Below are 17,684 nucleotides of genomic sequence, written 5' to 3' on the forward strand. Positions count from 1 at the left end.
CATTCATCAGATTGCAGAAGGAACTTCTCTCGCCTAGGTATGGAAGTCTTCATTCTGCTAGTCCTCAGCATTGGACTTTGCCAAGCCAAGGCTGTCCATGACGAATTGGGTAAAGATGATCCAGAAGTTGCCAATGCTGTGGCTACAGCAATAAAAATACTTAATGAAGACAGAAGTCATGGGAATAAATTTGCCCTCGGGGTCATCCTTCATGCCTTCAGAATAGTAAGTAAATTTGGTAACAACATCAAAAAGCTAATTAATGGGAAATTCATAGCTGGGAACTTGCACAAGAATCCACCATCAGCATCCCCTCTATCCAGTGTTGAATGGTGGTCATCTGAAAGTTTCCCCCAGATTTAATGTTTCATTTAACAGAAAGAAAAAAATATTACATGCATGGGAAGCTCGTCACCTTTACTGTATTTAGTTCCTTTGCTTTGGGATTTTTCTCTTCTGCAATCCGATTCCCCTACCTTAAGATTTGCTGAAAGGAACCTATTGCTATTCCAATGAGAATTTAGTGTCAGTAAGTGGACCTGCCCAATATAATCCAAAAGTATTGCATTCCAACCAAGCATTTTATTTTTTTTATTTTTTTAAAAAAAACTTTGTTTTGGGAGGGAAGAATTCTTCCACGTCTTCAAACAGCCTTCGTAAGTCTGGTGCTTTTGAAGTCGATGGGATTTTAACCCCCAGAACTGGGATAATTACAGGAGCTGCCATTCCACATTTTGGCGGCACAATCTTCCTTCCCAATTCTGCTGATTGCCATACAAAGCATAATATTATGCAACCATTTGGTGCTTTCCATTTAACATTGCCTAACTTGGATTTCCATGAATTAAATTCACGGAATGAATCGGGAACGCTGAAATTGGCCCGAGGCATTTCAAGGGTCAGAAGTCCATCTGAGAGCTTGTGGGTACACAACACACACACAGCCCCGGATGGCAGCTTCCTAAGTCAATAGGGTGTGTTCACTTCTGAATTTTGTACTTGTGATGAAAAACAAAATGAAACTTTGACTTTGGTTTTGTCAGTTATATAGATTTGTCGTTATAGAAATGGCTAGTTATATACTAATGTGTAAAAGCAAAAAAGTTGAGGCTGGAGTGTTTTTATCTTGTACTGTGCTAAAAAGAGTCAGAAGTCAATGCCTTTTATTTTTCTTTTTTCCCTTGTACCTTACATTTTCTTCTCCCCTCTCTTTTTTCTTCCCCTAATTTCCCATTTCTATTTCTCTTCCTATGTTATAGAGAGAGAGATACTGTAAAACAATAAAAGATAAATAATGAAATTGGGTGTTTTCTAGGGTTCACAGTACAATAGGGGAAGGCACCTGCATAATCCTAGGAAAATACCTTTTCCTCTCTGAATCCAAAGTGCTGCCCAGCTCTGTACAAAGCCATTATAGATAGTCCTCAGCTTACGACCATTAATTGGGATTAGAGCTTCTGTTGCTAAACAAGGTGGTTTGATGAACTGCACCTGATTTTACTACCCTTTTTCGGCATGGTTGTTAAGAGAATCACTTCAGTTATATGAATCATGCAGTCGTTAAGCGAATCCAGCTTCCCTTATTGATCTTGATTGATAGAAGCTGGCTGGGAAGGTCATAAGTGATGAACACATGACCCCCAAGATGCTAGACCGTCATAAATACATGCCGGTTGCCAAGTGTCCAAATTTTAATCACATGACTGTGGTGATGATGGTCGTATGTGTGAGGACTGGTTAGAAGTTACTTTTTTTCAAAACTGCCGTAACTTTGCAGGGTTGCTAAAAAAATTATTGTAAATCGAGGGTGACCTTTATTGATACAACTTGTAACTATTTCTCTGAGCTTCTTTGAACTATTACATGCTGTGAGTACACAGACCATTGGCAGGTGTTTTTTTTAACTACTAGGATATGGGCCACCCAGGTGGATTGGCCACCAAATGAGAATAGCATAATTTTGGCATAAATTATGCTATTTATGTTTTTAATCACTGGTTGTGATTCACTTTATTCCTATGTTGTTTTAACTGCTAGCCACCCAGAATCATGTGTTTGAGACGGGCGGTCATGTCAGTTTAATAAATACATAGATGAAACTGCAACAGCGCTCATGTACGTACTCTTTTCAGGCAGGTCCTGGAAAAAAATTCTATATCATCTATCAAGTAAGAGAAACTGTGTGTCCAATAGCTGCGGATGAGCCTTGGCAAAAGTGTGATCTTTTAAGGACCTCAAAAGGAGTATGTATTTATTCTTCCTCCTTTGAAGTGACAAAAAAGTGTTTGGGGGGACAGCAGGAGAAAAGAGAGAGGTGTGCAGTATGAAGCTGCCAGGTTCACTATATGCAACGAGATAAAAGACGTCATTATGCCACTAGGCAAAAAAAAACATTAATATAAAACTTGAGGAGAAACTGTGTTTTGGCACCAGCCTCAGTGATGGGTATAAAAGAATAACAGAGTTGGAAGGGACCTTGGAGGTCTTCTAGTCCAACCCCCTGCTCAGGCAGGAAACCCTATACCATTTCAGACAAATGGCTGTTAAATCTCTTCTTAACAACTTCCAGTGTTGGAGCATTCACAGCTTCTTGAGGCAGGTTGTTCCTCTGATTAATTGTTCTAATTGTCAGGAAGTTTCTCCTTAGTTCTAGGTTGCTTCCCTCCTTGATTAGTTTCCATCCGTTGCTTCTTGTCCTGCCTCTGGGTGCTTTGGAGAATAGGTTGACCCCTTTTAGTACAATTAGATGCATTGCCTATAACAATATTTCTCACATTTGGCTATTTTCAGTTCACTTCCCAGAATTCCCCAAACCCACCCCCCCCAAGCAATGACTGCTGAGTCTGTAGGCAAGTCTGCATTGAGGAGCAGCTGGCCCTTTCAATAATAATCCTGCCTATCAGGCCCAGAGAAAATCACCTGACCCCTGAAGACCAATAGAAGGAAAGAATCAGATTCTGGGAGTTGAAGTCCAGAAGTCTTAAAGTTGCCAAGGTTGAGGAGTCCTGGCTTAGTCTACATTCTACAGCTCTCTTGTTCTTTCGGACATAATAGGATCCAGAGATAATGTAATAGAATAATACATATAAGGGAATGAAGATATGCACTTCATATCAAAGGCTATGGAAATGATAAGTTCTGTTTCTTAACAATGGAAAGTGGATTTACACAACTCCTGATATTTAACACAGAGTTAAAATTTATGTCTCTTTTTGCTTTTCTTACAGCACTCTGGAAACTGCACAGCTGTAATTGACATTAACGAGTCACAACAATTTACCTCCATTGAACAAAATTGCAAAATTAGACCAGGTAAGTAAATTTTTAAGTTAGCATTCTGAAAAATCACCCTTTTTCTACGTTGTTCCTAATAATAATGGAGAAAGAAAAAATCAGTGACCAGATTTAAACCAATACTTGGGGGGGTGGAATAAGGAAAGGGTGATACCACAGTAACCTGAGCTTCAATTTCCAGTGTGTAACTCAGTTCATCATGAGCCAGACTACAGTTAAGAAGTGAATCGCTTAGCTGAAAAATAAGGAATTGCATAGTGTTGAAATAGAATGTGCAGGGAAAATTGTTTGGGCTTTTTTAATTTTTGGAGAATGATTAAGGGCTGAATGGTGAAAAAGTTAAAAAGTTAAACCTTAACTTTTAAACTGTAAAAAAATTCATTTTAATAATAATCATAATAGTAGTAGTAGTAGTAGTAAGTTGGAAGGGACCTTGGAGGTCATCTAGTCCAAACCCCTGCTCAGGCAGGAAACCCTATACCATTTCAGGCAAATGGCTGTCCAGTCTCCTCTTAAAAACTTCCAGTGTTGGAGCATTCACCACTTCTGGAAGCAGGTTGTTCCACTGGTTAATTGTTCTAACTGTCAGGAAGTTTCTCCTTAGTTCTAGGTTGCTTCTCTCCTTGACTAGTTTCTATCCGTTGCTTCTTGTCCTGCTTTCAGGTGCTTTGGAGAATAGCTTGACTCCATCTTCTTTGTGGCAGCCCCTGAGATATTGGAACACTGCTATCAAGTCACCCCTCACCCTTCTCTTCGTTAAACTACACATACCCAATTCCAGCAACCGTTCCCTATATGTTTTAGCCTCCAGTCCCCCAATCATCTTTGTTGCCCTTCTCTGTACTCTTTCTAGAGTCTCAACATCTTTTTTACATCGTGGTGACCAAAACTGGATGCAGTATTCCAGGTGTGGCCTTACCAAGGCATTGTAAAGTGGTATTAGTACTTCACGTGATCTTGATTCTATCTCTCTGTTAATGCAGCCTAGCACTGTGTTGGCTTTTTTGGCAGCTGCAGCACACTGCTGGCTCATATTGAAGTGATTGTCTACTAGGACTCTGAGATCCCTCTCACAGTTACTACTATTGAGCAAGGTACCACCTATACTATACCTGTGCATTTGATTTTTCCTCCCTAAATGTAGAACCTTACTTTTTTCACCATTGAATTTCATTTTGTTAGATAGCGCCCAGTGTTCGGGTCTGTCCAGATCCTCCTGTATTTTAAGCCTGTCTTCTGGAGTATTGGCTATTCCTGCCAACTTGGTGTCTGCAAATTTGATATGTTCCCCATCTATCCCCTCATTCAAATCATTGATGAAGATGTTGAAGAGCACTGGGCCCAGAACAGAGACCTGGGGCACCCCACTACACACTTCCCTCCAGGTAGATGCAGTTCCATTGAGGACCATACACTGAGTATGGCCTGTCAGCCAGCTACGAATACATCTGGTGGTGATGCTATCTAACCCACATTTTACTATCTTATAAAGTAGTAGGTTGTGATCTACTTTATCAAATGCCTTACTGAAGTCCAAGTAAATTATATCTAGAGCATTCCTCTGGTCCACTAATTTTGTCACTTGGTCAAAGAATGCAATAAGATTTGGGCATGATCTGTTTTTTACAAACCCATGTTGACTTTTAGTGATGACTTTGCTTGCATCAAGGTGTTCACTGATTTGTTGTTTAATTATCTTTTCCAGAATCTTCCCAGGTATTGAGGTCAGGCTGATAGGTCTGTAGTTTCCTGGATCTATTTTTTCCCCTTTTTTGAAGATGGGAACTACATCAGCTCTCTTCCAGTCCTCTGGTAGTTCCCCAGTGCTCCAGGATCTTTGAAAAATATAGTTCAGTGGTTCTGAGATCACATCTGCCAGTTCCTTGAGAACTTTGGGGTGTAATCCATCTGGTCCTGGTGATTTGAACTCATCTAGGCTGGACAGTTGCTTACTTACCATTTTCTTGCCTATCTTAACTTTCTATTCTGTTTTTTATGGCACTGGTTTTGGTAGGTTGGACTGTTGTTTCCCTTTGTGTAAAGACAGATGCAAAAAATGAGTTAAATAGTTCTGCTTTCTCCCTGTTGCTTATCACCTTCTTCCCATTTTTCCCCACTAATGGACCAATCATTTCCTTAACGTTTTTCTTGTTTTTTATATGTTGGAAGAAGCTTTTTTTGTTATTTTTGACTTTGGTTGCAAGCCTTAGTTCATTTTGAGCCTTAGCTTCCTTCACTTCATCTTTGCAGGCACGGGCTATTTGCTGATATTCTGCCTTAGTTATGTGCCCCTCTTTCCTTATACTTCTCCTTTTTATCTTTCAATTTATCAGAGAGTTCTTTATGCAGCCATGCTGGTTTCTTTTGAGAGCTGTTGTTTTTCTTCTTTGTTGGTATTGTGCTAGACTGGGCCTTTATTATCTCACTTTTCAAAATTTCCCAAGCTTCTTGAGTTGTTTTCCCCTTTAGGATTCTCATCCATGGAATTCTTCCCAAGGTCTCTCTAAGTTTATTGAAATTAGCTCTTCTAAAGTCCAAGAATCTAGTTTGGCTGTGTTCTATTGCTTGTGCTTCCAGAATGTTGAATTCCAATATTGCATGATCACTTCCCCCCAAGGCTTCGACACTTTCTATCATTTCATCTCTTTTAGGTAAAGGTAAAGGTAAAGGTTCCCCCGCACATGCGTGCTAGTCGTTTCCGACTCTAGGGGCCGGTGCTCATCTCCGTTTCAAAGCCGAAGAGCCAGCGCTTGTCTGAGGACGTCTCCGTGGTCATGTGGCCGGCATGACTAGACGCCAAAGGCGCACGGAACGCTGTTACCTTCCCACCGTAGTGGTCCCTATTTTTCTACTTGCATTTTTACGTGCTTTCGAACTGCTAGGTTGGCAGAAGCTGGGACGAGTAACAGGCGCTCACTCTGCTACGCAGCACTCGGGATTCGACCCGCCAAACTGCCGACCTTCCGATCGACAAGCTCAGTGTCCTAAATCCAATATGGCTAATCCCCTAGTTCCCTTCTCTACTTTTTGGGAGAGAAAGTTGTCTGCTAGGTTTGTCAGGAATCTGTTTGATCTTCCACTTGGTGCAGAGTTTGTCTCCCAGTTGATATCAGGGTAATTAAAGTCCCCCATTACTACTGTGATGTGCTTCCTACATACCTTAGTTAGCTGACTAGCAAAAAGTTCATCTATTTCCTCTGATTGGTTGGGCGACCTATAGTATACACCTATGGCAATGTCATTTTTTTCACCTTTTATATTGACCCAAATGCATTCAAGTTTACAGTTTTCATCATTGTTGTGCTCTATTTCTGTAGAGATAAAGTTATTTCTTATATACAATAGAGAGCAACTCCACCTCCTCTTTTGTTTAGTCTGTTTCTTTTAAATAATTTAAATCCCTCTAGCTGTGTGTTCCATTTGTGGGTTTCGTCCCACCATGTTTTCGTAATGGCAACAATATAATATCCACCCTCATTTATCTGAATTTCTAGTTCACCCTGCTTACTGTTCATACTCTGTGCATTGGTGTATAGACATTTGAGTCCTTTATGACTGACCCTGTGTTTACTTGCTACATAACATGTGTGGTGCCTGACTTCCCCTATTTTCTTAGATTGCTGGGGACAGTGATGTTCTGTATCAATTAACTTAATATGTCCGTTGTTTAGTTTAAATGTTCCTCCAGAAAAGCTGTGAATTTATTGCCAAGTAACTCAGTCCCTTTCTTGGATGGATGCAGACCAACTCTTTTGTACATTTTTTCATTGGACCAGCTACAGACATCATGATAATATAACCAAAGCCTTCTCCTTTACACCACTCCTTTAGCCACATATTAAATTCTGCTATACGCTGGCCTTTTCCATTTTGCTCCTTATATACTGGTAAAACCTCTGAAAAAGTGAGCCTACAGCCTATTCTGCTGAGTTCCTGCCCCAAGCTCTGCAAATCATTCTGCACACAGAGTACATCCTTTTGGGACAGATCGCTAGTGCCAAGATGTACAATAGCATCCACATCACAGTCATTGTTGGCATTGCTAACTATTTTGAAAATACGCTTCTTGTCCCTACTGGCAGTAGCACCTGGAAGACACCTGACCTCTTTTTAAATCTCTGTATCCTTTCCTAAATTTACATCCCTTATAACTGAATCACCAACCAGAAGGTGGCTTCTCTTTTGGGGTACCTTTCTTTTCTTGCATGACTGATGTGTAATACCTGATTCGCACTTCTCCCTGTCAAAAACAAGTTCATCTCAGACCATGGTCCCCTGCTTATTTGAGTTATCATCACAATTACCTTGACCTGTTTCCTTAATGTCCCTATTAAGGTCAGCAAGGGCACTGTATCTGTTATGCAGGGACACAGTGAAAGCTTTGGGTTTATTTTTCACAGCTCTCACCCTGCCAGATCCTATGGTTGTCCACACTGCCCTTCTCCTGCAGGATCTTTGCGGTAGAGGGGGCTGATAGTGCGGAGGCTCAGTAGAGTAGAAGGGCTAAGCTGAAAACCTAATTTCTGCCTGAAGAGCACAGATTACAGACCCTAGATAAATAATCTGTCCTTCTAGACTAGTGATTTGTGTACAGATAGGACATTTTCCCAGTTTGAAAAGAGTGCTGCGTAAGACAGCTGCAAAACAAGTGTTGCACTGAACTAAGCCAGACATGCTGAGATGAAAGGAATCTCAGATGCACTTGCCCTGAATGTACCACCACTATTTATGATTTTTAGTTATGTGATTTGCGCGCCGTTAACTCACCCACCTTAACTCACAGTATTGTAGCTTTTCCCAGCAGCCTCTGGCAGTTTAAAAGCAAAGAGGGTCCAATCAGCAAGGGCTTAGCTACTATGCTCCTCATGCACCTTAACTCACAGTATTGAGTATTTTGCCCCTTAAAAGTGCTGCACTACAACCCCATACATTCCTACCTTATAAGTTGTATTCAGAACTCCCAAAATTCATAGCTAGAATACTACTGGAAAGAATTCTGGGAGTTATAGTCCTAATAAACTTGGTCACCAGGAGGGTGGAGTTGGAGTAGAGTGCTATGCATCCTTTTGTCTAGCAAGATTATACAACACATATATCGGCTGGGACTAGACTCACTTTTTATATGAATGTGCAAACTATCATATATGCAAAGTTAGATGTATATAAACCCCAATGTTTAAAAAGGAAGGTATAATTTTTTGTCTACCATTAATTTCTCTAAGATGAATTGCCCCTCATTGCTCATTTTTTCCCAAGCTACACTTCTGATTACTTACCTCTTTTTTTATTTGTTTTTTTACCTGTTTGTATAGTATAGTATACAAACAGGTATACTATTGGGGATGCAGTGGCTCAGTGGGTTAGGACGCTGAGCTTGTTGATCAGAAGGTCGGCAGTTTGGCGGGTCGAATCCCAAGTGCCGCGTAACAGAGTGAGCGCCTGTTATTCGTCCCAGCTTCTGCCAACCTAGCTGTTCGAAAGCACGTAAAAATGCAAATAGAAAAATAGGGACCACTATGGTGGGAAGGTAACAGCGTTCTGTGCGCCTTTAGATGTCATGCCGGCCACATGACCACGGAGACGTCCTCGGACAAGCGCTGGCTCTTCGGCTTTGAAATGGAGATGAGCACTGACCCCTAGAGTCGGAAACGACTAGCACGCATGTGCAGGGGAACCTTTACCTTTATACTATAGTAATTTTCATGTAACTTCCCTTTTTAATTTGCTTACTTTTGTTTCCCTTTTTGTAATTTAATATTGGCTTGCTTTCAGGACAGCAAAATGTAGCGCAATCCCATGCTAAATGTGCAGGCTGTTGGCATCACATAAAAAACCGTAATAGTCCAGAAGTGCTTCGTATTGTGAAATATACCATACAGCAATTTAACAATCAGAGCCAATACTCTTCCTTATTTCACTTTGCAGTAATGAAAAATGCTGAAGAGCAGGTTTGTATATGTTTATTCCAATAATTCTCCATCTTAACTTTACAGAATGTGATGATTTTAATAGATTTTAGTTAAATCTGGAAAAAGTTAAATAGCAATAGCATTTAGACTTATATGCTACTTCATAGTGCTTTACAGCCCTCTATAAGTGGTTTACAGAGTCACCATATTGTCCCCGCAACAATTTGGGTCCTCCTTTTACTGACCTCAGAAGGATGGAAAGCTGAGTCAACCTTGAGCAAGTCAGGATGGAACTGCTGGAGTGAGCCATGAATTAGCCTGCAATATTGCATTCTGACCACTGCACCACTACAGCTCTTCCTTGAATATGTGAATTTCTTCCCCTTGTGAATATTCTTGAAACCATCATTTAAAAAAAACAACACAGGCCTGAGAGAAACTGAAAGCTAATTCCTTTTTTTTCCTAACAAGATATTTGTCCTGTGCAACTTCTCTTAATTTTTCTTGTAGATTGTTAATGGAATAAATTACCATTTTGAATATTTGATAAAAGAAACAAATTGTTCCAAGAATGAATTTCCAGATCTGAGTCCAGAATGTAAATCCCTTCCTGGAGGGGTAAGTGAATTTCTTTTATGTCATATCCCAGAAAGAAAGAAAGAGGAAGAAAGAAAGAAAGAAAGAAAGAAAGAGAGAGAGAGAGAGAGAGAGAGAGAGAGAGAGAGAGAGAGAGAGAGAGAGAGAGAGAGAGAGAGAGAGAGAGAGAGAGAGAGAGAAAGAAAGAAAGAAAGAAAGAAAGAAAGAAAGAAAGAAAGAAAGAAAGAAAGAAAGAAAGAGAAAAAAGAGAAAAAAGAGAGAGAGAGATTCCTATACAATATGCAAGAATGTAGATAGGTAGGTAGTACAGTAGGGATGGATGGATGGATGGATGGATGGATAATAGATAGATAGATGGGGTCCTTGGTGCTCTCTGAGCTTGCTTGCTTTCTTGTAGATGTTTCATTACCTAACTAGATAACATCATCAGTGCTAGCAAGGACCAAGGACTCCTCATTTCAACCCTGAGCTACAAATATTCTCCTTCATAGATAGATAGATAGATAGATAGATAGATAGATAGATAGATAGATAGATAGATATCATTGAACAGTGTACAAGAAATACCTTTCTTCTAGCTTTCTCCTGAGTTGAACCTGGATGGAGAGCAGCTGGTGAACAGTTTTGTACAGGAAAAGTATGACTAGACAATATGTCAATGGACACTCAATCATCCAGGCCAAAGGTGTCTACACGTTGACTCATGGCAACTGGACCAAACTGTCAGTCTGAGACGTTTCTTGGCTCATCCATCAGCTGGAGCAAAATTAGTTAAGCAGAGTCAGAGAGTAGTTGGAATGTACAAACTCTTGCCAAACCATGATTAGACAACCAGTATCAAGGAAGAGATGGAAGCCAAAATAATGGGCTGCAATAGCTGTCTTTAGGAACTTCCAGAAACAGCATTCAAGTAAGTTTTGTGTTTCTTTTTGGCAAAAGAGCTGCCTCGGCACAGCCACTAAAAGAAATACAAAGATTAAAACACAAAGGCAGCAATACTGTAATAAAGATTGACACATATAAATTCTTACCAGACTCATTTGGAATTTACCAGTGCTATCCATTCTGTGCCATCGTAACTTCAAACAATTACTGAAGAAGTAGTCACTATCTGCAATCAGCATGGTAAAGATAACTTACAAAGAGAAAACCCAGTTCTGGTCTACTACAAAAATCTCCCATAAAAGTATTTGACCTGGAATTCAAATAATCACAGACAGCAGGTCGCAGAATACAATATTTTTGCATAAACCTGAGCAAAATGCAAGAATGACCTACAACTCAAAATTATAATTTATAGGGACAAATAGAGAAAATTAGAACTGTGCAGAAAAACAAGAAACTATGAATCCTGACTGCAAATTGTTATTATAAAATAAAATAATATATAAACAGATGTTCACTCTGCTCTAAATTACCTGGCATTTCCTCAGATTCCTGGAAATGCTAATGTTAATCAGACTATTATAAGAACACTCTTAGATCTCGGGTTTTTTTCCCAGCAACAATTTCCAGGTTCTGTCTGAATTCTTCCTCAAGATTTGAAGGGATGAAAGCTTTTCCCTATATCCTGCAGAGGTAGAGGCCAAGATAATCTGACACCATGTGCATGTGGCAAAATGCTGTTTTCTGTGGATGCGTGTTATCTGGAATTGGGAATGTGTATTCTGTGTGTGAGCTCGTGCTTTGTGCCAGTCATACTCACAGGGATGCCATCTGGAAAAATGTGAGTGAGACAAAGGAGCTATCTGATAAAAGCATGGTTCAAACTTCAGCTTGCTTTTTGTCCCCTTCCAGCTAAACGGTTTCTGTAAAGCTAAAGCCTACGCTGACAATAGAAACAAACTGATCCATGCACATGTGGACTGCAGACTGCAAGGTTTGTAACTGCTGCATCTTTGATTCAGTATTGCTTGGGGTTCCACAGAAACAACAAATTCATATCGCAGGCATTCAGTTCTTTAGGGTTTTCTAACACCCTCTTAGAAGTGCTGTTCCTAGAATCTTCTGTTGTGATTCCTCGCCAGCCCGTGGATCTGGCAGCTGAGTCTGAGGACTCAGAGGAGGAGGAGGGGCCTGGAGCATCATCAGAGTCAGAGGGAGGCACTGAGCAGCTCCAAGACTTACTATCTGATGAGGAGCCTGGCCCCTCTACTCACACTCAGGCTGAGACACAGCTGTCCAGGATGCTTGTAAACGCCGGCAAGAAAAGAGAGCAGGACAGAAGAATGCAATGGGGCGGCTCCAGAGGCAAAAGGAGCATGCATTAGGAAAGCCACGCCTTGGCTGCATAATAAAAGGGGAGGCGTGGGAGGTGCTGGTTGGCAAAGACAACCGTTCGGGTTAAGAATCAAGTTGCGATGAACTGTTTGTTTTGCTCAGGTCTGTGAGTAATAAAAGGGGTTTGGGTTTGTCCTGCGGTTTCTCCCTGCTTGATTTGAAGAGGGGTTTCTCCTTGTGAACTTAACAAGGAGCTCAAGTAGGCTGGGACAGAAGATCTCCCTCTTCTGGCCATGCTTTCAAAAGATGCAGGGAATGGGCAGAACCCAGCAGGCACAGCCAACCAGAGAAGTAGAGGGGATGATGGGACTCGGAGTTCAACATTTGTAGATTCACAGATTGGCCATTTGAAAACAAATGTGATAGAAAAAGTCAGGTTAGATATAATGCTTCCAAAATTATTTACAGGCTACGGGTTTAGAACGTTTGACTTAACGACAACCCTTAAATATGAACAGGCTATATTACTGAAATTGGGATCAATGTTCTTCTTCCTTGAGCCGGCAACACGTTGATGCCACATGTTTTTGATACACAGCCTTTTTTCAGCAATTTTCAGTTGTTCTTGGAAGTACTGCATAGCTTCAGCACTTTGCTGGCTCACGGAAGGACAATGCTGTCTGCCATTTTTGATAATGGGCAGTACTGTATAGTGAAATGGAATAAAGCATTCTTTTTATATGAACAAATTAGAGGCCATGATGAAACCATAGATAATAACCACCACTAACAAATTCCAAATTGCTGCAGAACAATTTGCACTCATACATTTCTTTTTGCATCGGCCAAATGTGTTCAATTTAACCTGTTTCAAAAAATAAGATAGATGCAAGCTGCCATTCTTGCACTTTTTCCTTTTTTTAGAATAACCCGATATAAACCTGTATTTTTATTTATATATTTTCAATAGATGAAGACAATAAGAGATCTCTTGCTCAAGAGTGTCCTGGTTGCCACAGCCCAATTTCTGAAGACAGTCAAGAACTGAAGAAGCCTCTAGAAGCTGTTGTGAAATTATTTAACCTTAAAAACAGGAGTGACTTTCATTTCAAAATTGTGGACATAACAAAAGTATCAGGAAAGGTGCGAATTCTGACTCTACCACTGTATTTTAACATAGATTTTTTTTAAAAAAAATGGTTTGAGATAGAGAATTATCTTTTGAGCTTGCCTCTTTTCCCAATTCAGCTGTCCTCATACAAAGTTGATATTGTAATGGAAGACTAATGGTTTATATGTTTGAATTTCCCCCAAATAGATGGGTGGGCCAACTAGGGATTTAGCTTGGAGATACCTGATTGAGAAAGCTTGCAGAAATTGTGTTGGTAGATGATGAGTCAGATAAAGCACACATTTGTGTGACAGAAGATTTCAGTTTGAGCTCTAGGCAATTCCAGTAAGCATGGGAAAGATTCCTGACTCAAACTTTAGAGTGTCTTACTGGTGAACATCAACAATATTGGGCATGAGGGATCAGTGGCTGATTTGATTCATGACAGTTTCTCATATGCCTCTAAGGAAAAATAACAACAACAACAATAAATGATGATGATGATGATGATGATGATGATGATGATGATGATGGTGGTGGTGGTAGAAGGGACCTTGGAGGTCATCTAGTTCAACCCCCTATACCAGACATGTCAAACTGCCGGCCCATGGGCCAGATGCATTATATTGAAACCACGCCCACCCCATTGCTGGCAATGGGGAAAAAGTCCCGATATGTCGCACGACGTCATGTGATGTCGTGAGTTTGACATTCCTGCCCTATACCAAACCCTATACCATTTCAGACAAATGGCTGTCCAGTCTCTTCTTAAAAACTTCCAGTGTTGGAGCATTCACAGCTTCTGGAGGCAGGTTGTTCCACTGATTAATTGTTCTAACTGTCAGGAAGTTTCCCCTTAGTTCAAGGTTGCTTCTCTCTTTGGTTAGTTTCCATCCATTGCTTCTTGTCCTGCCTTCAGGTGCTTTGGAGAATAGCTTGACTCCCTCTTCTTTGTGGCAACCTCTTGGGATATTGAACACTGCTATAATGTCACCCCTAGTCCTTCTTTTCATTGTTGTTGTTGTTGTTAGTTGCGAAGTTGTGTCCGCCCCATCATGACCCTATGGACAACGTTCCTCCAGGCCTTTCTATCCTCTACCATCTTCTGGAGTCCATTTAAGCTCACGCCTAATGCTTCAGTGACTCCATCCCGCCACCTCATTCTCTGTCGTCCCCCTTCTTCTATTGCCCTTAATCTTTCCCAGCATGAGGCTCTTGTCCAGTGAGTCCTTCCTTCTCAGTATTTGAGTTTTAGCTTCAGGATCTGGCCTTCTGAAGAACAGTCAGGGTTGATTTCCTCTAGGACTGACTAGATCACCTTGCAGTCCAAGGGATTTGCAGGAGTCTTCTCCAACACCATAGTTCAAAGGCCTCAATTCTTTGGCACTCAGCCTTTCTTATGGTCCAATTTTCACTGCCATACATTGCAACTGGAAAGACCATAGCCTTGACTATACGCACTTTTGTTGACAGGGTGATCTCTCTGCTTTTTAATGTGCTGTCTAGATTTGCCATGGCTTTCCTCCCGAGGAGCAAGCGTATTTTAATTTCTTGGCTACAGTCCCCATCTGCAATGATCTTGGAGCCTAGGAAAATAATATCTGTCACTACCTCCGTTTCTTCCCCATCTATTTGCCAGGAATTGAGAGGGCCAGATGCCATGATCTTGGTTTTCTTAATGTTAAGTTTCAACCCAGCTTTTGCACTCTCCTTCTTTACCCACAGCAAGAGGCTCTTTAGTTCTTCTTCACTTTCTGCCATTAGAGTGGTATCATCTGCATATCTTAGGTTGTTGATGTTTCTTCCGGCAATCTTAATTCCAACTTTTGATTCATCTAGCCCTGCCTTTCTCATGATGTGCTCTGCATATAAGTTAAATAGGCAGGGCAACAGTATACAGCCTTGCCGGACTCCTTTCCCAATTTTGAACCAATCAGTGGTTCCATGTCCAGTTCTCACTGTTGCTTCTTGGCCCACATATACTGTAGGTTTCTCAAAAGACAAATAAGATGGTCTGGTACTCCCATCTCTTTAAGAACTTGCCACAGTTTGTTGTGATCCACACAATCAAAAGCTTTAGCATAGGCAATGAAGCTGAAGTAGATGTTTTTCTGGAACTCTCTAACTTTCTCCATGATCCAGCATATGTTGGCAATTTGATCTCTAGTTCCTCTGCCTCTTTGAAATCCTGCCTGTACTTCTGGTAGTCTCGATCCACATACTGCTCTAGCTTGTAGGATTTTAAGCATAACTTTACTAGCATGAGAAATGAGTGTAATGGTGCGATAGTTTGAACATTCTTTGGCACTGCCTTTCTTTGGAATTGGAATGTAAACTGATCTTTTCCAATCCTGTGGCCACTGTTGAGTTTTCCAAATTTGCTGGCAAATTGAGTGTAGCACTTTTACTGCATCGTCTTTTAAGATTTTGAATAGATCAGCTGGAATACTGTCACCTCCACTAGCTTTGTTGTTGCTCAGCTTTTCTAAGGCCCACTTCACTTCACATTCTAGGATGTCTGGCTCAAGGTCAGTGACCACCTCATCGTGATTATCAGGGACGTTAAGCTCATTATTGTATAGTTCTGTGTAATTTTGCCACCTCTTCTTAATCTCTTCTGCCTCTGTTAGGTCCCTGCCATTTTGGTCCTTTATCATGCCCATTTTTGCATGAAACGTTCCCTTCATCTCTCCAATTTTCTTGAAAAGATCTCTGATCCTCCCTATTCTATTGTTTTCTTCTATTTCTTTGCACTGTTCATTTAAGAAGGCATTCTTATCTCTTCTAGCTATTCTCTGGAATTCTGCATTCAGTTGGGCATATCTTTCTTTTTCTCCCTTGCCTTTCGCTTCCCTCCTTTCCTCAGCTATTTGCAAAGCTTCCTCAGACAGCCATTTTGCTTTCTTGCATTTCTTTTTCTTTGGGATGGTTTTAGTTGCTACCTCTTGTACAATGTTGTGAACCTCTGTCCATAGTTCTTCAGGCACTCTGTCTATCAGATCTAATTCCTTAAATCTATTTGTCACCTCTACTGTATATTCAACAGGGATATGATTTAATTCATACCTGAGTGGCCTAGTGCTTTTCCCTACTTTCTTCAGTTTAAGCCTAAAATTTGCAATGAGAAGCTCATGGTCTGCGCCACAGTCAGCTCCTGGTCTTGTTTTTACTGACTGTATAGAGCTTCTCCATCTTTGGCTGCAGAGCATATAGTCAATCTAATTTCTGTGTTGACTGTCTGGTGATGTCCATGTGTAGAGCCGTCTCTTGGGTTGTTGGAAAAGAGTGTTTGCTATGACCATCGTATTCTCTTGACAAAATTCTATCAACCTGTGCCCTGCTTCATTTTGTACTCCAAGGTCAAACTTGCCTGTTATTCGTTATCTTTCCTACTTTAGCATTCCAATCCCCCATGATGATAAGGACATCATTTTTTGGTGTTAGTTCTATAAGGTGCTGTAGGGCTTCATAGAACCGGTCAATTTCATCCTCTTCAGCACTGGTGGTTGGGGCATAGACTTGGACTACTGTGATATTGAATGGTTTGCCTTGGATTCTGAGATCATTCTGTCATTTTGGGGAGTGTATCCCAGGATTGCTTTTCCTACTCTTTTATTAACTATGAAGGCTACTCCATTTCTTCTGAGGGATTCTTGCCCGCAGTAGTATACCTGATGGTCATCTGAATTAAATTCACCCATTCCTGTCCATTTTAGTTCGCTGATACCTAAGATGTCGATATTCAGTCTTGTCATCTCTTGTTTGACTATGTCCAGCTTTCCTTGATTCATGGATCTTACATTCCAGGTTCCTATGGAGAAAAAATCTTTACAGCATCGGACTTTCCTTTCACCACCAGACATATCCACAGCTGAGCGTCCTTTCGGCTTTGGCCCAGTCGCTTCATTCTTTCTGGCGCTACTAGTACTAGCCCTCTGCTCTTCCCCAGTAGCATATTGGACGCCTTCCAACCTGAGGGGCGTCATATCGTTTTGCCTTTTGGTACTGTCCATAGGGTTTTCATGGCAAAGATACTGGAGTGGGTTGCCATTTCCTTCTCCAGTGGATCACGTTTTGTCAGAACTCTCTGCTATGACCTTTCTGTCTTGGGTGGCCCTGCACAGCATAGCTCATAGCTTCATTGAATTATGCAAGCCCCTTCACCATGACAAGGCAGTAATCCATGAAGGGGTTCATTAAACTACACATACCCAATTCCAGTAACCGTTCTTCTATATGTTTTATCCTTCAGTCCCCTAATTATCTTTTTTGCTCTTCTCTGTACTCCTTATAGAGTTTCAACACCTTTTTACATTGTGGTGACCACAACTGGATGCAGTATTCCAAGTGTGGCCCTAGCACGGCATTGTAAAGTGGTATTAACACTTCACATGATCTTGATTCTATCCCTCTGTTAATGCAGCCTAGCACTCTGCTGGCTTTTTTGGCACCTGCAGCACATCTTTCTTTCTCCATTTCACTTGCTTGTTTTTATTAGAATCCTAGAGGAGGAATGGGTCCTTGGGGCCATTGAATCCAACAGGAACTAACCA

At 40.9% G+C, this 17,684-nt stretch overlaps 1 protein-coding gene across 1 annotated transcript; it reads left to right on the forward strand.

Annotated features, from left to right (window-relative positions):
• Positions 1 to 39: 39 nt before the first annotated feature.
• On the forward strand, positions 40 to 10,275 carry LOC308669347 (kininogen-2-like; the record flags this gene model as incomplete). Its single annotated transcript, XM_081329983.1, has 5 exons — positions 40 to 225; positions 2,133 to 2,243; positions 3,228 to 3,312; positions 9,049 to 9,242; positions 9,714 to 10,275. 5 exons carry the CDS (start codon positions 40 to 42, stop codon positions 10,095 to 10,097), a joined length of 960 nt encoding a protein of 319 aa, XP_081186109.1. The 3' UTR covers positions 10,098 to 10,275.
• Positions 10,276 to 17,684: the final 7,409 nt, after the last annotated feature.

The sequence above is a fragment of the Vipera berus genome (genome assembly GCF_964194415.1).
Source record: "Vipera berus genome assembly, chromosome: 5".
In the NCBI taxonomy this organism is placed as follows: domain Eukaryota; kingdom Metazoa; phylum Chordata; class Lepidosauria; order Squamata; family Viperidae; genus Vipera; species Vipera berus.